Source organism: Ornithodoros turicata, chromosome 8, assembly GCF_037126465.1.
Source record: "Ornithodoros turicata isolate Travis chromosome 8, ASM3712646v1, whole genome shotgun sequence".
Lineage (NCBI taxonomy): Eukaryota > Metazoa > Arthropoda > Arachnida > Ixodida > Argasidae > Ornithodoros > Ornithodoros turicata.
The window spans coordinates 20272390-20295912 of NC_088208.1; the positions used below are offsets into that span (position 1 = coordinate 20272390).

The 23523-nt window shown below is 45.8% G+C and overlaps 1 protein-coding gene across 2 annotated transcripts in view; it reads left to right on the forward strand.

Annotated features, from left to right (window-relative positions):
• Positions 1-23523, forward strand: part of LOC135366635 (ecdysone receptor-like) — a 152964-nt gene that overhangs the window by 112086 nt on the left and 17355 nt on the right. The window contains exon 1 of one of the 2 annotated variants that reach the window (XM_064599427.1): positions 17748-18492. The exons of the other annotated variant lie outside the window; for it this stretch is intronic. Within the exon in view, the coding sequence (XP_064455497.1) occupies positions 18255-18492 (238 nt within the window). The 5' untranslated portion in view covers positions 17748-18254. Of the gene's footprint in view, positions 1-17747; positions 18493-23523 lie in introns of those variants that run through there. 2 annotated transcript variants of the gene reach the window in all.

Genomic DNA, 23523 nt, shown 5'->3' on the forward strand with positions numbered 1-23523 from the left:
GTCAAACTCTTTACAACGAAACTCAGGGGACAGCAAAAAAAATTCGCTGTAAGGGTATTTTCGTTAAAAAGGATGTCCATTATTGGACCTATAGGCTCCAGCGGGACCGCAAAAAAATTTTGCTGTAGTGGTATTTTCGTTAAAAAGGTGTTCGCTATAAAGGAGTTTGACTGGTTCTCTGCACGCGCAGTGACAACCCCCATTTTCATTCGGGCCCCAAAGCCATTGAGTACCTATTGGTACGACTGGATACTCCAGCCCACAAAGCCCTTGGGTACCAACCTGGGTACCCCTTCCAAGTGCGTACCCTGGGATACCCAAAAAGCTTGGGCACCCGCCCTTACTATCGCCCCCCGTCTTTGATAATTAAGGCGCACACTTTGACTATAGCGCCATCTATCGCACCCGTGTGAGGAACACCCCCTTGTTAATGAGTACGTGTACTAGGTAGGAATTAACCTTCGACCATAACAGTGCATTGACGGCTCTCCGTGAATGCTATTCCTGGAGCATATCGGTGGACACACGGTGGGTGGACCATGGCCAATAATGTGGAGTGTCTGATCGGCGCTCCTGGGTCACGTACACCGGCCCTGCCCCGTGCGCCGTCCCTCACCCGGGGAAGGTCAAAGAACTTGAATTTCTTTCTCTGATTCCAAAGCCAACCACGTTTTGTTAATAACGGACGGAATGGAGTCGGCTTCATTATCGTAATGTCGCATCTGTCGTCAAGATAAAAAAAAAAGAGTACCATTAGACATTCGTAAAAGTGATATCGTAATATATATATAATCGTAATATAATATCGCAATCGTAATAAAAGTAAAAGTAACGTATCGTCAAGACGACATTGAGCGGAAGTTTACATTATGTGGAGCCAGGTTATGTGAATTTAATACGAGCGCAGTTACTCATGTCTCATCTCCTCGCACCAATCCAATCCAGCGAATTAATTGATATGGTACGGTGGGAGAGGGTATTGTTGTGCGATAAGTGGAGGCGCGTCTGTCGCATTCGTGTCGATGCCGCTGTGCATTCCCTGTAACACTTTGAACTAAAATTTTACCGAAGAAAAACTCACTGCCACTGGCGTCCGGCACTCTGTATCAAATATATTGTTAAACAGGATTCGGACGTGAAGGAACCGTGTTTATTCGGCCTCGGACAGCAGAGCGAATGAATCCGCGCGCGACAAGCAAATCAATCAATCAATCAATCAATCAATGATGATGACGAGCTACCTTCAGGAGACCGGCTGGTTTCTCCCTCACAATATTCTGACCAGGAAAACCCAGCAATCCGGTCAAAGTACGCTGAGGAAGAAGCTGATATTTCGAAAAGAAAGCGTTCTTCGAAAGGAAGGGATGCGGGACGTACAGTCCCTTCCTTTCGAAGGACGCTTTCTTACAGACACGTACAGTGTTTTCGAATTAAAGTGCTCGGGAAAGTTCAGTCAAACGTATGATAGACTTGCTGCTCCATTAAAAGACACTAGTTCGATGGCTATTCAAAAATTCCGTCTCTCATGAAATGGAATACTGCTTTAGTCACACACAAGTCACACCTTAGTCAAGTGGGAGAACGGCGCCGAAAACTTGTAGAAAAAAAAAAAAGAGGAAATAAAGAAGGACCGCACATCGGTCAGCCGCCGCAACAGAGTTTTTTCGCGAACGATGCATCTCGAGTGTCCAGAAGAAGAACAGTGTATCTTATCTCTACCGGCTCCACGTAGGCTGTCAAGACTCCTCGAGACTAATCCACAATAATAATAACAATAAGACTACAATAATAATAAGACAACAGTAAGACTTATAGCTAATAAGAACTGTAACTAACTTAAGACTAATAAGACAACAATAACGACACTCCCCATACACTTTCAACCGAGCAGCGAGGCTTCTAATACCCTAGTTACACTACCTTTCTCAACCACGGTTGAGTCGACTGCAGTCGAATGGCTCAACCACGGTTGAGTGAACTGAGCAACGAAATCAGTTACACGGGCTCCGGTGAGCTCAGTTGAGTGTAGCGCTAGCAGCGTCGCCTGATGAGCAAACAGGGAAACCCCAAAACACATAACAATTTTAAATATTACGTCGTCAGACAAAGATAACGCTTTGGACGCTTTCCAAAGGTGTATAATGCCCCAAGAATGTGTGTTACTGTGTATTGGAAGGATTTCGTACGCAACTCGGTACTTTTACTATTGTTTCGCATTTCCAAATTTACATTTCAGCCGAATCGCGAAATATGTTCACAACACTAATTCGCACGAATTCGTGCGAATTAGCTTCTGCTGCCTTCTGCTTTTTCGTGCGTCGCCGTGCATTTTTCTTATCCGCGTTGTTTAGTCTTATTTTGTTGTACATGTCATTGTCCTCGTTGAGTTCTACATATTTCGTGTAAATATTTCTTGTGCTGCCGTGTCTGTACTGTGCGTGTACGTTCTGTTGGACAAAGGATGTGTTTGAGCAAAACGAAGAACGACGTGGTGCGAGAGGAATGTTTTTCTGTACCTCCCCTACTTCCAGTCTCGACTGAGGAAAACACGAGATTGTGAGCTGGATGCTGTGCGCGCGCGATAGATAAGCGACGAAAGCGGAAACCAGCACGGCAACAGGTGAAAATTCTGACAGCAACAGGTGAAAATTCTGACAGCAACAGCTCTGCGATTGTGCACAAGGGAGAAGCAACTGCGCAGCTATCGATGGCCAGCGTCTTGGTCGGAAACCATACTGCCCAACCTCGCTGACGAGTTCTTTAAACCGAAACGGGACTATCGCGTCACCTGTGCAACGTTCAGCTACATGGTGGGCGTTTGCCAAAGCATAGCTAGGCGAGACACGGACATGAGGCAGGCTGTGCCTTTGCAAAAGAGTGGCAGGTGCCCTTTATCGCCTATTAGCATCTGCAGAACAGGCTTTTTGGTGTCAGCAGGCATTTTGTGAATGATGTGTACTGGGAGTCTTTACTTAGTGATTGGACAAACTACAATCCTAGTTTGTGAAGCTCACAACACAAGCAGAGCCACCTACGTCGGTTTGACGGAGTAACAGGACTCTCTCAAGATTCTGGACGGATGCCACATTGAGATCTGCTCTCAAAGAACCAAGGCTCAGACTACAACTACAAGGGCTCGTACATATAGAGACAATGCAAGGGTTCATCGTGGGTCTAGTCATCCTATGTGACCAAGCGTTTCCTTTGCAGCCGTATATGATGAAGCTATACTCTGACGGCAGTTTAATGCTTGACTGTCAGATGCAAGACACGTGGTTGAAAATGCCTTAGGGAGAGTGAAAGCACAACTCTGCATCCTTCTAAAGCGGATTGAATGCGACATCAATAACTGTGACATGATAGTCATGATAATTAGAGCTTGCATTCTACATAACATGTGTAAAGGCATGAATGACAGTGCAGGACTGAATGCAGGACTACCGCCATCATGTCAGGGAAATGCCACAACATTCGACACCAGTTTCCACTGAAGGTGGGACATGTGTGCAGGATGCCATCGCATTGCACATTTATGGAGCAACGCCTTCATGAAGTCGACATCTAGCGCGTCACCCCCACACCAAAAAGGGCCTCGAAAAGACCAACACAATTGTCTCCACCAAAGGACATCTCAGCATTAAACAAACCCTTTTCAAACAAAGCATTTGCTTGTGAAGTAAATTATTAAAATGCCCATAAACCAATTAGATTGATTAGCGTAGCAAAACGGTGCAGTATTGAAAACATTTGCCGTAGCAAATAATAATGATTTTAAATGAGAGGTGCTGAAAGCGCCCATCATGCTTGAATAACATCGACGATTCCCCTCCCTCGTCAGGAAAAGCCACCCAAGCTCTATGAGTTGGGAGATTGTGTACGTGTACGTGTTAAAGTTGCAGCCAAGGGCAACAGTGTGTCCTGTTATATGAGGTTCGGTCATGTCAGTTGCACTTAGCTGCAACTTTAGCAAGCAAAAACTGTCCATCATAAGAAACAAATGTCCACATTAACAAATACAAAAAAATTAAGAGAGCAACACCAATGACATTTTACAGTCTATGTTCATTTGAACTCTCATATCATTTACTGGACACATCCATCAGGTGGACCATGTTTGTTTGGCATGGTTTTTTTTCTTTGTCTCTTCGTCATCATGAGGTTGGTTTTTCTACTGTTTGCTATTCACGAGTTCTGCAGTAGCAGACCCGAACACCTCCATATTTTTTAAAGTTTCAATCAGTCAAACAACGTTTTACAACACTATGACAGCATGTTTATTGCGGGCAAGTACATTTCTCTAAATTGGATAATTTTACTGTCATGTTTCCTTATATGTAGATTTTATAACTATGGTAATATGCCTATGTTTTCTTGTGTGTGTGTGTGTTTTTCACGCAATGCCCCTTTTTCAATATAACAAAAGACGAGAATCACTGACATAATACATTACACATATACATTTAACGAGGCTTTGCAAGGACAATGCACTGTTATAAAGCTAAAAAACAAACTACGTATGCAAGATTTCTCTGTTATGGAAAAAAGAAAATTATTGTGGTGGCGATGATTGAAAATAAGTCTGCATCAAATGAAACATTTCTTTGAAGGAGGAAACATTTCCTTGAGTTTGAGGAACACACAATATGAACTGAAGGAAATGTTAGCTCTTTCCACAGTACACCATCTCGCTTGCACAATTTTAATTTGCTTATTGAAGCTTTCTTTCTTGCATTTTTCTTGTTGCATTCTATTAACTCCTTTCTGCAGCCTCAGTACTTTTCTTTGAAACCTTCGTTCCTTTTTTCAGCTTTTGTAGCTCTCATTTCCACAGCTTTTTAGAGCTCTAGGACCTGCATCATCACAGTCTGGTTTTTGGGCTACTTTCTCTGTGAGGTCTGTGGAGGTTCCAAACTTGTCTCTTGTTGCTCAGTTGTTTGTTCTTCAGGCTGGGATGCTGCAACAATGGTTTCCATCTGGCTGTTCGTGTACAATTGGAACCTTGAAGATACACAAGAATGTGTGAAGCATGCAGTGAGACGACATATTACTGAGGAAGATGCCTCGATGTTTGCTCTGCAGTTTTTTTATTTGTTTTGTCACTCCTTCGAAGTTTATCGGGACTACTTCCAACATAGCATGCTTATAGTGCATCACATACACATACACAGGGGATAAATAGCATGCATAACAAATGACATACAGTACACACAAGCTACTGTTATTGTCTTTTCTTGTTGCACATAAATCTCCTGACTATGGATCCCCACCCACTAGTTGCCTTGTTATGCTTTGTAGTAATATGCATATGATTACATGCAACATTGCCTAGCACTGGCACTGATTTCCAGCTTAGTAAATGCTCATCCATATTTATCATTTTAGTGACTTCAGAATTGTTGCTCTTTTATTTTTTACCACTTAATAATGCCTTTACAAACTATTACATATTTTAAGCACATGCTTGGTTCACAAGAGTTCAGAACAAGCAGTGATATACTAACTGCAACACATATTCCAGCGAAGAGGACGTACACACCCCATTTCCATATCCCCTCATCATCCTGAAGCAGATCAGTCAGATGCAGAGTTCCACACATCATATCAGCACACAGATGCAGATTGCAGCTGTGGTTATGCTCACCAATCATGACAGCACTGTTTCCGAAGTAGTCGTTTTGTAGCAGTGCGAAATCGTGCAGTGTGGCTGTAGTTTTCATAGGTGAAGCTGGAAATTCAAGTATGACATGTCATCTGTTGTACCAAATAGTATGAAACATCCAAATTCCATCCAAAAGGACACCAAACAGCATGTACATCATACGCGCCCGCAGGAATGCGACGAAAACGCCACTGATCGCACGGAATCATCTACCAGCATGTTGTGGTAGCTGGATAAAATAGGCGTAAGTAGCTACGACATACACAACAAAGCAAGCAGAAACACGAAATTAACTAACTGAGTTTCCTACCTGTATTCCATCGTCAGGTTTTCTATTTTAACCCGCACTTGCTTCCCGACGAAAACCGCAGTAGCTGTCTCGACGCAGTCGTAATCGGCGGCGTTTCTTTTCTGGCCTCTTTGGTCCCCGATACGGCTACACTGTCTTCCCAGGGGTTTATCAAGTGCATCGTCATGGCATCTGACCAAACGAAGTGTTTTTTACTGCACGGCAGCTCACTTATTGCTTCCGACGACACTACAGTAGCTGAAGTGGAGTCCGCCATCTTGCTTTTCAGTTGACCCGACCGTGGTTGAGGAGCTCAGTCGAAACTCAACCGTGGTTGTGCAGTCAACCACGGTTGGCGCTGCAGTGTAACACACTCAACCACGGTTGAGTTCAACCGTGGTCGACTCAACCGTGGTTGAGAGCGCTAGTGTAACTAGGGTATAATATGACACAGGCGTTTCCTCCTACCCTTAGGAGAATAGATGCGCAATGTATGTGTCATAGGGCGTGCTGGTGGTTGCGTCAGAGACAGGGAACACAAAACTAACACCGTTGTAGAAGAAAGCAACGCGTTTATACAGCAGAACGGGCAATTTATGGTATAGACGGAAGTCCATTCTACACGTCCGTAGGACATCCAACTCAGTAAACAAAAAGGTATAGGTTAGCGCAAAAAACTGCAAGTCAGCAAACCAGCAGAGCATAAAATGTTCTCGTTAACTCTTATTTCAGCTTGTGAACGAGCGAATAATAACAATAATAGTCGCTTGAATAGTACACCAGTTAGTTGAACTACATCAGTAAGAAAGAAAAAAAAGTAAAAGAGAAGGGAAGAAGCACGGAAACTTTACTACCTAATCCCAGCTCTAAGCAACAACATCACGGAGAGGAAAATCCCGACGACGATTAGCATACATAAAAAAATATATATAAAAAAAAGAGAGAAGAATAAAACAAGCGAAACGAGTCATCTCCGAAAAGCGAAAGTTAACCCCACAAGCAAAAGCGAGCCAGCGAAATGTGAAAGCCCTTTTTCAAGGTGAAGACAGTGCGATGACCGTGAACCCCGCTCGGGACGAGTGGCCGTCCAATCAGGTGCCGCTTCACGTCGCTGCCCACCAATGAGGAACCGGTGTTAAGGACCCTGCGCCATTTTGGATCCTCCGGTATTTTGGATGATGATTACCTGGCGAGGAGGTTTTACGCATATACCGGACGTGTGCATGGGGTGTCTGACCAATCCTTTCATATTTCTTTTTTGCTTTCTCTTTGTTTTGTTTTTTGTTTGTTTGTTTTTTTTCTAGCGCGTGGGGGAAAGCAAAAGAAAAAAAATATATATATAACTTTCGCCGTGCATGGAAAGTCAGGGGGGCAGAAATAGAAGACACAGTCGCGTCACGCGAAAAACTGGTTTCCGCCGCCGGTTTCTGTGTTGTTAGGTTGGTGATGCGATCGCTTTCCGCCAACCTGCTGCGCTCGCTCTGTTTTGTTGCTGTTTAGAGCTCCTCTGTCTGGCCTCAGAGAAGAAGAAGAAGAAGAGAAAAAAAAAGAAAAAGAAAGAAAAATAAAAGCGAAAGAGAGATGGGGTTGCCGGTGTGGCAGGATTTCCGCTTTAAATATTGTGATCTCTCTGTGTATATATGTGTGGTTTTGACGAGTAACCGTTTGTGACCGGGTGGATGATTGTCGGTGTGTGTGTGTGTGTACTAGTTGGGGAGTAGCGAAGCCTGTTGTATCACAGCTGAGCTCTCCCTTAACCCCCATAAAAGAGAAGGGTATACTGTAAACGCATTTTTATTCGCGATTGTATTAATTTTCGTGAATCGCGCGCATTCAGTCGTTTGCGAACTTGTTCGCGAGTGTTCCATTTCGCGATTCCAGGGCTGGTTCCTTTCGCGGGACAAACGTCAAGCTGTGTTCGCGAGTACAATTTTTCGCGATTTTTTTTTATCGGTCGCGAAATTCGCGAAAATTAATACATCGCGAATAAAAATACGTTTACAGTACGTGATCGGAAACATGAGCTAGAATTGTTAGCTGGTCGGGATAGCTCTATATAGTAAAGAAAAATAAAAATAAAAAAATGGGAGGGAGTGTATTGGAAAAGTGGTGTGCTGTGTCCGTCCGCTAGGTGTTTTTAATTGGTATTGTGTTCTGCGCCAGCGGCATGGCCGAGAGGGTTACGGCGTCCCGCTTACTTGGTGGTAGCCAAGGTCGTGCTGAAGATTGGGAGGTGGTGGGTTCGAATCTTACCGCCGTTTGGTGTTCTCCATTTGTTTTCACGAAGGCTTCCCAGACGAGTGTCGGCAGAGTTCCCCCTGAAGTCGGCCCAGGACGCATACTAACCCACCCCCCTGTCCCCCACTCCTTCCTCTCCATCTGTCCACATCTGTTCGCCGCTCATAGCCGCAGTTGCTTCGCGGTGCTAACACGGAATAAAAAGAGAGGTAGTTTCCGGGAGTGTCCAGCATAGAGATGTGAATGGAAGACATAAGACTGAGATGTCAGCTAACCCCACTGGGCAGCGCGTAAAGGTATACATGCAAGGGTGAAGAAATGAAAATGATATAAAAATTGTTGCAAAAATAATTAAATTAATAATTGAACTAACCAGTGGCAAGTACTAAAAAGAAGCTAAAGTAATTACGGAGACAGAACTTAATGATCTTAAATATATACAATACTTTTTTGAATGCCGGGATTAATACATTTTTTTTTTTTAAGAAAGGTGCTGCTGGTTTACGTTCGAACATTACATTTTACTGCAAATGCTGCTTTCGTCGTTACTTACTGTTACTTACTGTAGAAACTTGGAGGAGCTCCTAAGATTGAATACGTCACAGGTTCAACGTGTTCGTGGCGCCTGTAACGTGTACGACAAGATCACCCATTACACCACATAGACGTTATGTCGCTTATTCTTATCTATTTATCGTTCGTTATCCCTTCCCTATATAGCCAAACACAGTCTCTTAAAAAGCTCACTCTATGTCCATCCACCGCATCCATACTGTTTTATCTTTACAAGCACCAGAGGCCTGTCTTTGACATTTTTCGCCAATCACTTTCCGCCGGCCCAATGCGGGGCACATAAGAGCAGGTGCACGGCCCTCGATAAAAAGACCCATTTTTTCCGGCGTGGATTAAAAGAGCGAAAGTTTCGGTGGGCCCCCACGAGCGGGGCCTCTCATGCCAGAAGCCCCCCCTCTCTGTCTTCTGGTATAGGTTGCTCCTCTAGAAGAGGCCCCAAGGCCGCCTTAGACGTGACATCCACAAGTGCACCTGCCCTCGTATATATGTGGACTACACTGCGCATTTCACTTTTGGGTCGGGACGAAGTCTGGAAACCGTGCATGGAACGGGACGCAGATAAACAATATTTTAGGAGAATATAAGGGTGTCCGCCCATTTCATCGAAGGGGACCGTCGAGACCACGGTTGCGGAATGGGGCCACCAATTTGCGATAATTCCATTCCTTTCAATTTCTCGGAATGAAAAGGTATGGCCAATTCCCACTCCTGGAATGGGCTTGGGAACCCCATTCCATTACGTTCCGTTCATTCCGTCAATAAACGAAAAGGGACCCGTAACCCTACTGGCTAGCGCAGCAGCCACCGGGGTGCCCACACCATTCCAATTCCAATTCCATTCCCATTCCGGGCTCTGCTAAATCTGGAATAATTCCGGAATCATTCCAACTCCGCAAACCCTGGTCGAGACTGACCGAGGTCAGGTCAGGAGAGCCTTTTACGTATTTCACATGTTTGCGCAGGCAAAAAGCGATTCGATGAAACGCCAATTTTTCGACGAAATGGCGTTCGATGAAATGTCACAGAACCGAATATAAACAGTTTGAGACACGTGATGGACTTTTTAACGCCACCAATGCGGCGGGATTCTGAATACCGGACGTTAAGTCCCTAATAAATGTTAATGTAGGTACCCATCTGGTCCGGAGACGGTCAGTGTGTGAAAGAATGGCGATATGCCCCCCCCTCCACCCATGTTACGTGTGTTTAACTGGAACAGCATCATCGAGACACGTCGCAAAATCACCAATCACAAATACGAGGACCCTTTCCCAAACTGCTGATTGGTAGTGCATTAATTATCGCAACAAATAGACACCGTTTCATCAACAGCCGAGAGGTTTAAACGCACAGACATGCATATTCATTAACGTCGCGATGGGCTAGTTGGCCGGAGTGCACTGGAAACGACGTGACAAATTCCAAGGTTAAAGACGCAGTAAAGCACTTAAAGGATTATAATCAGTGGCGCCTTCTCCATCTTTAGGAAGGTCAGCCGTCAACGCTCGGCGACCGGCGACTGGCGCCGCGGTCTTTGACTGGCGGACCCTCCGCATCCCAAGATTCCCTGGCCCCGATGTCTACCCGAGAAACGTCATCATGACGTTGGTAGACAGACTGAAAGCGAAACAAATCGGAATGGGAGGGCTGGGTTCCACGAATGGGCACTTGTTCGCTGCCTGCTATGGAAAGAAAAGTAGGACCGAAGGTCGCGTCCCTTCCAGGGGCCATCGTAGTCCCCTCAAGACCGTGGCTTTAAGGGCGACCCCTAGCTTTGAGCGTAGTTCAACTCTACCAAATTGGTGGCGCTGTCGAACACTATGACGTCATTTGTTTACAAACAAGGAGAGGTCTATACGCTGCCCACGCGATGAAGCGTCTGTCCACTCAAAGGGTAGCAATATGGGATATTCATTGAGCCTAACCTTGAACTGTTAACGCCCTCTAGGGTTTATTCACATGGCATCATCCGCATGAGAGCGCCACCGTCGCTAGCAGATTTGCCGCCATAATGTAGGTCCTCAGGTTTTGACTCTCCATGCCTTCACCACATCGCATTCACCGTACATTTGATGTTTCACAGTTTACAGTACTATGTGGATATTATCTGTACCACAATCAAAGTAATTTCCACGTTTTCAACGTTAATAGCCATCCAGAGACCATATGGCCGTGAGCGAAAACCGAAACCAAAATTTCGAGGGACTTACATCATGGCGGCGATTTCGCCTTGTCGAAGCTAGTGACCTCTGGAGGGGTGACGTCAGTGAATAAACTCTACTTGAGAGAGGGACCAATGAGGTAGCGTTACTGGCAATGAGGAAGAGAGGGAAACTGAGGAGCTGCGCGTACAGCTGACCTGCTTGCATAGCGCATATATGTCTCCCAAATCAGCTCCTCCCAACTCGACGGCAGAAGAGTGAATACCGTCAGAGTCACTGCGCATGCGCATAGCCCAAAGCGAGTTTTGGGTTTGGGGGAGGGGGGGGCGCACCGCACGCTAATTATCGGTCGAAAGTGACCTTAATGGCGAGATGTTGCGAGAGAGCTAGAAACAATGAAAAAGGGGTACAAGAAGTACACGCATTTAGTGTAAGACAAATTAAACAACGACATTTGGAACTCCAGTTATTTGTTTAATTAAATGAATTAAATTCAGCGAAAGAAAAAAACGGTGTGTCTACAGCTTCAAACTGCTACAACCGCCTCCGTTTGAGATTGCGGTGGAGAAATCTGGGCATTGCGTTCGTTTGCGTCAGCCCCGTTTATTGGGTACGCGCCCCCTATTTCTGTAACTGTTCTCCGTTTCATTGCCACTCCTTCCGCGTGCTGCCCTTCTTACACAACCTATCCCAGGAAGCATGGCACACCTGATAAGCACAAACTTGCATACACCGACCGCGTTTTGCAATCTTCCTCCTCGCACTGATCACACCCCTTCTCCCGCATTACTCGCCCCATTTTACTAGTCCAAGGCCGATAGCGGCCCCGGTCACAACCTTCCGTTTTGTGTGTATGTGTGCGAGCAGCACTGATAACAGAAAAACATTGCATCCGTCAGAGTCCATGCGCATGCTAATATAGAGGGGTTAGTATATCTCGGCGACCTTAGCGGCTCCTTATCTGCGGATAGAAACACTTCGTATATTATATATGAAAGTTGAGTGTGTCTGATAAGGCGTTATCTGCGTGGCCGTTTTTGTTTCCTTTCCCGGAGCGAGGCGTAGGTTACAAGCGGCTTCAAGGCGCTCGGCGACGTGCCAGTCTTGCGGGCCAACGTTTCGAGTATTGTGTGTTAACACTCGATGGGATACTGAGTGTCGCCGATCTTTTCTTTCTTTCTTTCTTTCCTTCCTTCCTTCCTTTCCATTTGATCCTCGCATACATAGTGTCGAGGGTTATCGCGGTTGTGTGGTGGGGTGACTCGTCGGATGACAAACGCTTGAGGTCAACATGGAAACAGTCTGGAACTCGGAGGTGGCGATTAAACTAACGGTACGCGCAGTAGGTCAGCGTTCTGCGCAGCTCTCCAGTTCCCTCTCGACCATATTGCCCGTGAAGCGGCCTCGTGGGACCCTCTCCCAAATAGGAAACCCAGGAGTGAAAGATACAGAGAGATCGCACGCAAAAAAAAAAAAAAAAAAAAGATCCATACAGAAAGAAAATTCACTAGTGGAACTTTTTTTTCCTGAAATCCGGTGGGAGGGTGTAAGGGGACGGGGGCTAGATAAGGTCGCAGGTTGATTGCGTCATCGGTTTGGTGATGGGTAAAAGGGGTTGTTTGTAGCTGTTTTGCTTTCTTAGATTCAACGTGCCCTCAGCATAGAGTGCAGTCTTACATGTATATATATACTTATACTATACTTACCACCATATGCTTACTTAACACCATAGAGATATTACTTGAAACTTATCCGGATCGGGATTAGGATTTCAATGCAGGAAACAGGTCTGGTTTTGAAACATTTAAAGGGGCACCAAACTGCTAAATATTCTCCTCGTGGAAAGACAGAGATGCCGTTACCTTGACATCAACATAAAAGGAACGGGATTCACCAGTTGCGTCGTTCGTGATTTATGATCGATAAAAAAAAAACTAAATTGACACCTCCCCTCTCTCTCCTTCTCAAGAGGACCGACAATGCGGTGTGGGTTCGCATTGGTCTTCTCAAACGATTTGTCCAATCAGTGCTGGAGATCGTTTGAGGAGACCTCTCCGCATTATCGGGCTTCACTTCCTGAAAGGAAGAGGGAAAGCTTAAATTGCGGTTTTTTCGTTCATTAATGAGAAAAGCCGCATCCAACGAATCCTGTATCTTTTATGTTGCTTTCAAGGTAACGGCATCTCTTTACTTTTTTTTTTTTTTTTTCATTCCACGAGGAGCAATGTTTGAGTGACCCGTGTAACGCACTGAATCTGAAGGAAAGACGACTGCTTAGAGAGAAAGATATGGACGTGGTAGTCCTACAAATGCGGATCCGTCGACTCGATGAAGCTAAAATATGCACTGCTCACGTAACGCACGGATTATTTACTTTGCATTAAACTTATTCCCCTCCCCCCGGATTTGAATGAGAAATGAACAAGAAAAATCGAAATGTGAGGATGACGTAAGATAGAATTAGAGGTGAACAAAGAGTGGAATTACTGTCCCAGTCTATATCTGCGAGTCACTGAAGCTGACGTAAAAAAAGAAAAAAAAAAGGAAATAGTGCTTTGCTTTTGTGTTCCAAAACTGTTTTGTTTTGCGCCGCCGGCCTGTTGTGTATCGAAGTTAGAAAGAATCGTCTTGGAGCGCTGAAAGGTAGCAGGATACTCCTACTCATATTTTATGTGGCCGTGTCTCTCCGGGTCGCTCTTGGAAGACATTTAAAAAAAAGAACAAGCCCGTGTCATGTCGCGATGTAGCGTAGCTTTGGTTACGTCCAGGGAACCGGAACCCGAAACCGCGGTAACGTTACCCCCCTTTCTTTTGCTGCCACGGTTCGTGGATGTCCAAGGTGATCCTTGACGCACACCCATATCACCGTTTTCTCTTGCATCATCCCTCTGGTTCTCCGCATAATCTTAACCTTCACTCCTCTGAGAGGGAGCCCCAAATGCAAATCTCTTCATCCTCGATAATCAACTGTTTGCGGAGGACTGTCGCCACATTCGCTTTTTCTTTCCCCCTTTTTTTTTCCCCCGTTCAGCCTTGACTCGGAGCTAAAACGCCTCCGGCTCTCCAAACTGGTGTTACGTTGTAACTATAGGATGGAGCTCTTATCGTAGTTTCCTCGATGATAGACGGGGCTTCTCTCCTTTCTTCGGCGCCGCTCGGCATGTTTAGTCCAGTTTGATAAGGCGCACGTGAACCGGTGTTAATGACGATATACTGAAACTCACTATTAGAGCGTTTTAGTGCATTGTACGCTCTATCACCGTTGCGTACGTAAGGGATAGCGTTAATGGTTCTGCGCACTGCACGAAACTCTCTGTTCTCCGCGTGCGCAGAAACACCAACGCTATCCCATACGTATACGCAAAGACGACAGCGTACGATGTACTAAAGCTCTCTATTGCCTTTGCGTACGTAAGGGATAGCGTGCGCACTGCACGAAGCTTTTATTTGCGCGTGCGTAGAATATCACCACCAACAAATAAGTAATGATGATGTAGAATCACCAGCGCTTCCCTTACATACGGAAAGGCGATAGCGTACAATGCACTAAAACTCAGGCGTACGCCCAGTGGCGTAGACACGGGGGGTCTAGGGGGGGGGGGGGGGGGCTCGAGCCCCCCCTACCTGCCACGGACCGACCCACACAAATCGTGCAAATCCGAGAACATAATATATGTGTATGTGTGTGTGGGGGGGGGGGGACCAGTGTGACGATCGCGAAAGTTCTTGCAGTTCATGGCGTCTATCTAAGAAGCACTCTTGAATGGTTTTCAAAGTAAGAGCTTTTCAAAATACTTCCAATCTCGTCACACCACCTCATTGGTCATGACAGCCTATACATGTAATCGTACTGTGAACGACTAAATCAACTATTTTCGTTCGTTTTTTTAATCCTCAGTTTGCAGTGTGCACAAGTATGTGTGTGTTGTCGACACAGGATCAGCGGGGGGGGGGCAAGTTTTTGTATCGAGCCCCCCCCTACCTTAGAGGTCTGGCTACGCCACTGCGTACGCCAGCATACGCGAAGGCGCTAGGAAAGAAAACGCGAAAGGAAAAGCCGAAAAAAAAAATACGCAAGTAAATAGCGTTAGTAACATTGCGCATTCGTCGAACGCAACGCGAATTTCGCGCTCGGCGTACGCGCGCTATTTCATGAATTTAGCGTGCGTACACAGAGGTGCTTTGCGTACCGTTTTCGTAGCATGCGAGACAGTTCGACACCTCCTGTTTGCAATACTCTCACGCAAAGAAACATATGACACCAATGGCGTTGTACTAGGCAGGGTTGTTTCGGTTGCACTCTTCTTGCTGCGTTCTTGAAAGTAGACACGGCGTAGTTCTTATGTTATACGACAGGTGGTGTCACAGCGGTTTGCGTGACTGCGCGCTGCGGCTGTTCTACAACTGCGCGTGCGCCTCGAAAGTATCGAAAGTCATACGCGTACATACGCAAACTGAATGGCATTCCCAGCGAATGACAGTCGCACCGAATGTAATTCGTTTGTATTGCATAGAGCTACACGAAAAACAGATTGTTATTCGCACCTGTTCATGGACTTCCTGTCCTCCAATGGATTGCTTCAGACGCTTTAGTTCTTTCTTGTGTTTTCATCCTTCCTTCATCATTTTCACATAATGTTCCACGTGCAATTGGGTAGGGTACCGCACCACCGCGGTGAAACACGTACCCCCATCTCATCGTCATCATTTATTGTTGTTGTTGTGTTATTCGCAAATGATGTCATGTCGATTATTAGGGCACCGGTGCCGAACATAGGAAGCACTATACAGGTACGTTAGTTATATTTTTATTTATTCTGCTCGAAGCTAGCGAAACATTAGATTATTTCACAAAATTGTTGCGCTTTCGACGACGCTCAGTTGGCTAAGTATCACAAGTAAACACAAGTGGGAAGTCTATCTGGCACTACACCTGGCAACATGGCGGCTGGAAACGAGGCTAGTTTTTGTTGATGTTATTATAGTTATTTTTCCCAGTTGATGCTTCGATGTTTTAAATACAATATCGATATTGCATCTATTTGTGTGATTATGTAAATGTGTATGGGAAGAATAGTGTTCGTATTTTTATTTTTTTATTTTTCGCCAGTAAAACTTGGGTATTGATACTTTTTCCGGCACCTTTACACTTCTAACAGCTAGTCTGGTCTCGCTATGTGAAACCGATGGGAGTTTTTTTTTTTTTTTTGTGAAATAGAAAACATGCATACATGAACTAGAAAATGCAAAAAAAAATGTGTTTTTTTTTTAAAGGACAACCTGTCCTGAGAAAGTTGGTCTGTTCAAGAGGAACAGCTGAAAAAAAATTCCTCTTTCCTTTCCAACTTCCGGTTCGTACAAAGCCGGATCGTGTGTTCAAAAAATAAAACGCAAAAAAATGTCAAAGGAGGCGAAATCAAATATCGAATGATTACGCAACGAACCGAGTGCACACGGACGGAAAACTGGTGCGGAGTCGGACAACGTGTTGCGTCGCGGGCTGTCACGTGACGAGGAAGGTTTGGCCGCCGAAAAGAGAAAGTGGAGAACCGGGGAATGGGACGTTCGTTGCACTAATCCAAAGACCTGCACATTTCCAAGAAACGGGAGGAGGAGGAGGAGGAGGAGGATGCGGGGTAGAAGAGAAGTTTTCACTCTCTCCCTATCCGCAACAGTGCTCCTACACCACCGCAAGACGGCTTCCGTGTGAGGAATGTTTACGAGTATAGTGCTTGTTTCCCCTCTTCTTTTTCTTTTGTCGTTGTGTGCTTTTTGTTCTCTCGTGGTTGAGTCGGGAGAGGGGGGTCGACGGTTCGAGTGCGGTGGGGTTGAGGAATTTCCTTGTTGTAGCTAATTTACTCGACCATTTTTTTTTTCTACGCTGGACGCGCTTTTTTTGACTGTTCAGTGCAGGGTTGCGGAGTTTTCACTCCGGAGTTGGAATGATTCCGGAATCATTCCAGATTTAGCAGAGCCGCACCAGCACGTTGAAACCAAAACTGGCCACCGGGGCACCCGGACCATTCCATTCCCATTCCTAGGACAGTTTCCGTCATTCCATTCTAATTTAGAATGGAATGACGGAAACTGTCCTAGGAATGGGAATGGAATGGTCCGGGTGCCCCGGTGGCAGTTTTGGTTTCATCGTGCTGGGTCTCTGCCCTCGCACCGTTTGCACCGCACTTGCACACGGTCAAGGGTGAAATAACCTTGTCTTTGTGCTTTTTTTCCTGTACTTGTCCGGCGTGATTTGTGGCGAAGGTTCACTGCCTCTTTAACGTTACGCATTGCCGAACGAGCGATTTTCGTCGAAAGTAAAATTGTTGTTGTTTCGGTGTTGACGAATTGCGAAGCAACGGCGGCTACAAAATCAAAACACTCTCAAGAAACGACTTCAAAGATAGATTCACGTTGTTAGACACTTGGGGGCTCGTGCTGTGTTTGTCGATTTGTCTGTTCCAGTCTTAGAACACTTACTTTCCATCATAAACAACTCGCTTTCGTGCTGCACAAAAGGCGGCAAGCGTGACAACTTATACGTTAGTTCGAACCACGCGACAATCCATAAGTGAATCGTTCATTTTTTTTTTTTTTTTTTTTCTTCCCAACCAAAATAGAAAGGGCCTATCGCGGGACGCATACATCGGAGCATATAGAAATGCGTATAGAAAAGGAAGGCTTTCCGTGGCGCTCGCTCTTTTGAAGGCCATCGATCGCAGAACGCACGCGGTGGGAGAGGGCGAATCGCGGAGAGCGAAGGGAAGAAAAAAAAAAAATGAGAGAGCGTTCCCCTTTTTGTCTGTTGCGTTCTTCGAGAGAGTGCTTTGCCCTCCTCTCAGTCGGTGGAACACAGCGCGCGCGCGGACCGGCTGCGAGGGACACACGGCGACGGAGTACAAGCATGGGTGCTAGCGCTACGGTCCGGCTGGCGACCTTGAACGCTAGGCGGCGATATCCTCCGTTGTCTCGGCCGACGTCGCCGCACATCGTGACGACTGTTCGCCACCGGTGAATGCACCGCGGGGTCGTCGCTACAGGTGTCGTGTACAAACAAAACGTGCTTATATGAACAGGTGTGAACATGCTTCCACGTGCTGTGCGTAGTTCGTGACTGTCATCGTGAGTGTGTTCGTTGACCAGTGGAATTACGAATCAGCGGTTTAGTGAGGATTTTTATACCCGGCAAGTCACCCCCAACGCTTCCAAACTGGATCCCGTGGTCCTGCTCTGGCTTAGCCAGACTCGTGCCGATCGGGTGGACCGTAGTCCGGCTAAGCTGGCCAGTCCCAAGCGTAAGCGAACAGCGGGCGACGTCGTCGTCCGGACGTCGCCTATGTTGTCGTCGTCGACGTCGTCCTCCGTTGGTTCGAGGAAGAGGTCGTTCGGCGATGACAGTTCGCCGGAAGTGACGTCGAGCAACGGAAGTGCGGCACCCACGCAGTCGAAGGTGCGCGCCGGTGGTTCTGGTGTGAGCCCGGTTCCCTCTCTGACGTCATCGGACATCGCGGAAGTCGACCTCGACTTCTGGGATTTGGACATCAATAATGAGTCCAACAGCACATCTTATTCAGGTACAGATTCCGGGGTGTCAGATGTCCTCGTGGGGAGGGGGGTTCCGGATAGTTGCTACTGGTGAACCCGTTCGCTTCGCATACCGACAGCTAGATATGTTTAGTTGCGTGTGTGTATGGTGCATAAAAATAGTTCGCTCGCTGTCGAAACAGAGCATGCACCCCGTAGACAGGTGGACAGTGCGTAAATATAGCCACCGCCCGTCCTTGGCAGGTCTCGGACAGATTTCGGGGAAATGATTTTTTTTTTTTTTTTCGTGTAAAGGGGCGGGTGCTTCTTGTGTAATGCGGGCGGTATTTTTGATTCATGCTTCTCTGTGTGGCGTTAATGGAGTCCACCGATGATCTGGGTGAATGAGATGGAAAGTATAACTATTGTGATGCTGGGGACACACAAAACTGGCAAACACACACACACAAAAAGTCCTCAAGATGCCTAGGAACATGAGAAATCGAAATATGACAAGTCGTTGAAGGAAAGCCAGACAGGGGCGGTAATCGAACCCGATTGAGGCCATATGCATAAATAAACCGCATTTAAGATCCCCATTAAGTAAGTACGGCGTGATCGATTAGCCAAGTCTTGTAAACTTTTATGCGTTTTTCTATTCTTTTCTTTTATAGACACTGAGTTCGTGGATGTTCTATGTGTCTTCGATCCGCGCAAAAGTGCAAGTGGCAGTGCAAACCATAGGAGTGCAAAGTGCACGACGTTTACTGCTCTCGTGCAAAGTACACTAAGCCCACTCGAATAGAAAAGTGTAGGACTCAGATGGTTTCTCGAAGACGTCTGCACTGCAAATCAATTTTCTGAACGATTATCGTCTATAAATTGATTCGAGAAGTAAATACAGGCTCATCTTAACAAATAAATTGATTGCCTGTATGCTCCATATCGATGATAAAGCATCGCTAAAAACAACGGCTATACCCTATTCAGGTCGTCTGCTCCACGGTGCACGCAACGTTGCACGGAGACAGCGCAGCGTTTTCGTGAACTCGTGCTGCACCATCGCTTCGTTTCACTTTTTTTTTTTTCAATAAAATGGTCGAGTGTAGCGCAAAGACTTGCACCTTCGCTGAATCGAATGCGAGAACTTGCATCGCGTTCACTTAGTTCACAAAGTGCAGCCAAATTGTAGACAGCTCGTGTGACCATGAATGTGACTTCTCATGCCCCCTTGTCGGTTATATTCCCTCCTCATTTTCTTCGTAATTCATTTCGTCTTTCAATTAGAAGAAAACAGCAACCCACTTCACTTTCATTCACTTTTCTCTTCCACTATCCACCCAAGCAGCACAGCATCTTGTCCCAATGTTGGACCGCTATTGGCAATACTGGCCCAATATTTATCCAATATTCTGCCGGCATTGCGAATAGTATTGGGTCAAGATGTTGTGCTGCTTGGGCGTCGGAACTTTTGACTAGTGAGCTGGGAAACACGCTAGTTTGAAAAAGCCCTCTGCCCAAGAATCTCGAACGCGACATATGGTTAACGTATTCGGTACACTTCCCCCTTGACGTCACGATCTCCATTCCCTTATCGGCCCCGCGTATGCAGGTTGAATAACTTACGTTTCGCAAGAGGGTTTAAGGACACCCTGTGAGTGGAGTGCTGGATCGCGAAGGTCCCCAACGTCTGCCAAGAATTTTTTTTTTTCCCTCTTCAAGGTCCTCTAATTTCTAGGTTGTCTCCAAGGACTGGGGTTGCTCTCGAGCTATTGTGGTTTCCTTATGGGAGCGACGTTCGTATATCCTCCTTTCCTGTTTTTCCGTTGACTGCCCATTGACTCATGGTCAACGCGTTTGTGGCTTCTGAATCACCAAGTTAATAGAGTCGAAGTGATTCACCTGAAGCAGGATGCTGTTGAAGAAAAATGATGTTGAGGTCGGTCGTTAGCGCCTGACATTTCGGATGCGAGCAACCGAAGCAAGTAATATCGGTGTCTTCTTCTACTGGTTAGTGTTGCTCGACATGTTGAGATACTAGCTAATTAACCTGCGTTCCAGGCGTTTGCTTTATATTGAACGAAATTGATACATAATAGAGAGCACTAGAAAAACACGAACCGCACTTTCGGGTTTGTGTGCTTACGTTATTTTACGAAAATACTGTGGGGCCTTCAAGCTCTCGCGGCCGGCGAGAATCCACGTGAGTGTGTCGTCTGCAAACGACCAAAACATTAAGAACGACAAGGAAAAAAAAAAGTTTTGTTGCACGATACCGATGTTTTCTTCTTTTTTTTTTTTTTTTTCACGACGCAATGTGCTTAGAAAAGAAATGTGTTTATTTCCTCATTTATTTTTCTTGTGTAAGTCTCGGTTATTAGCCGCAACGGCGCTGCAAGCGAGAAACGCAAGCGCGCGCCCGCTTCTCCTCGTGGAAACCCTTTCCCAAAGATGCAGCAAGCGCTTGCGTTTTGGGTACCCCTATTCTCACGCGCCCTACTCCGAAGCTCCCTAATGGCCGTAATCGTATTGGTAATGGGAATGAGAATTGTTCATCTCATACACGGGCTTAAGAAGAGTATCTCTAACGTATAGCATGACACCACATAAATAACACAGGGGGTTTTGTATGCTGTCACCGTGTCACAAAAGCAGGAGAGCGTCTTTTTGTGGAGTATCGGATCGTCCTCACAAAGTCGGCGCCCTTTTCACGCGTGTGCTCTTCTATTGATGAAGTCGCTCTCCTCCCTAACACAATGGGCTGCTGGCATTCAGTGGTGTTTATGCAGGAGAAAAGGATACATCGATTCATGCGGCGAACATAAGTTGACTTTTTAGCTCATTTATCTCCGGTTGACTTCAAACACGTTCTGAAGAAGACAAAGGATATTGTCTTTTCTCTGCGTGGTTGGGTGCTGTCTTCTGTTGTTGTTCTTTCCTCAGCTCCTTACTTTCAAATATTAAAACTATTTGCTCCATACCACGATGTACTCGATTATGGCGGCCATGTCATAATGAGCAACTCCAGTTGAGAATACCGTCCGCACGAACCGCTAGAGGTGCTACGTATCGACCCGCGCGATCTTCATCGTGATTGGACACTTGGAATTTGAATTTTGAACGGGCACGCAGCCGTAGCAGACGACAGTAACGCGGCGCGCATTTCGAAACTTCGAAACCCATAAAAACGCATGGAATGATGATGATGTACAAGTTTTGCAAGAACCTGTGGCACGTGCACTGGTTGTGCGAGTGTCTTAACGCAGACTTGAGTACAAGGTATTATAGCAATTAAGGACGAAATAAACAGGGCGACGACTAGCGCCACCGCTAGCCTCCAAATTGCGGCGCTGGGGAGGGGGTGAACAAGCCTAAGCTTTAGCGCAGATAAAATACGGTACGGCATTACAGACCCATAAGTGTGACCGCGTTATGTCGTGTCATATTTGTCTGCATGTGCTCACGTTCAGGTTTTTATTTGTACGGTGTTTCTACACCAGCTGTAGCCTGCAGATCTTTCATTTTATCGTGGCAGTAGGCAGATTTTATGTTATTAAGCGTCTAATCTAATTTGGGTTGCATACTTCGACTTTCGAGGTAAAAAAGAAAAGGTGTGTTGCATCAAATGAAAAAAACATTGTGGATGCCGCGTTTAATTAAATTTCACCTCTCCTTTCATTTATGTAGCGGTTTGTAATTTAGGAAACATTGCGTTGCATAATTTTTGCGCAGGTGCGCGTTGCATACGGGTGAAAAGTTAGCAGAAACGACTGGCTGTGTTAGGTTTAACGCTATGACAACCACTAATTAAAAACCGACGCCAGCTATTTTCTGTGTGGTCCTGGACGAAATCGGTTGCTGCTCATGCATTCGGATCAGATGACCTCCAAGCGCATCTTTCTTATGCATACTTGAAAAATAAAACAACTAAAAAAAAAGCGATAACATGTACGTTCTGGTTCAATAACTAAATTGTGAGCGTGTTGTGTGGCATAGCGCGTACAATTAATTTGGAAGCCGAGAATAGCTTTGCAAGGAATTCTAAAGACGGCATTTGTTTGGTATTTGGTAGGAGTACTTTTATAGGACCTATATGCACCTATATATACCTATATACCTTTGGTAGGAGTACGTAGTAAATACCGTAGCAGTATTGCGTTGGTGCACCGGCAAAAGGCAACGGGTGTTGGTCGGGGTTTAGTGCACTGCAATGCACGATAGGTCCGCACAAATGTGTGCAGTTACGCGGAAGGATAAATACCTCAGTACACATATAGAACAATACATTGGTAGAGCCCATCTTAACAATACTACACGGTCGATACACAGTAGGTAAGTTAGTACGGGGAACATCAAGATACTTCATTCAACGACTGGTGCTGGGGAAACAGCTGATGGCAGCTCTAATATTCTTTCGTGTCATATACTCTAAATAAGAAAATATAAATAAATAAATATATTCTAAATCGGGATTGTTACGAAAAGTGCACCTATTAGAATACATATTTAAAAGATTTAGTATGATGCGCTAAAGCTTCCAGAGACAGTAATTGGCACGACGCTTATAAGAACTAGGCTGACAAAGAGAGAAGGAAAAAGTTAGCCAGCTGTAGGACTCGAACCCACATCTTCTGGCATTTTTCCTATGTGGCAGAAATGTCCCGATGTTGACGTCACGCAAGAGCGAAAGGAAGTAGCTCGGTATTATTGGCCGGGCCTGGCTGCTTCCGTCCGTACTCTGACCTTTTGTCTGCTCGCGTGACCTTCTTCCTTTCGTCGGGTCAGGGGGTCACACACGGCTTCCTGTAAAGCGAAAAAAAAAAAAAATAAAAAAAAAAAAAGGGGGGACGACCATCTGCTCGTAACTCACCGAACACACAAGAATCGGGAAGGAGAACATATACGGTTCTGAAAGAAAACGCAAGAAAACGGTCGCTACCTTTCCTCGCGGGAGGGCGCTGGCGGTGAAAGTTAACGGAGGTGCGCCGGAAAGAAAGAAAGTAAGAAAAGAAAGGCGACCGAGTTTCCTTCACTGAAGAGATGGAAGTTTGAGGTCTTTTTAAAAGAGATCGGCATCAACG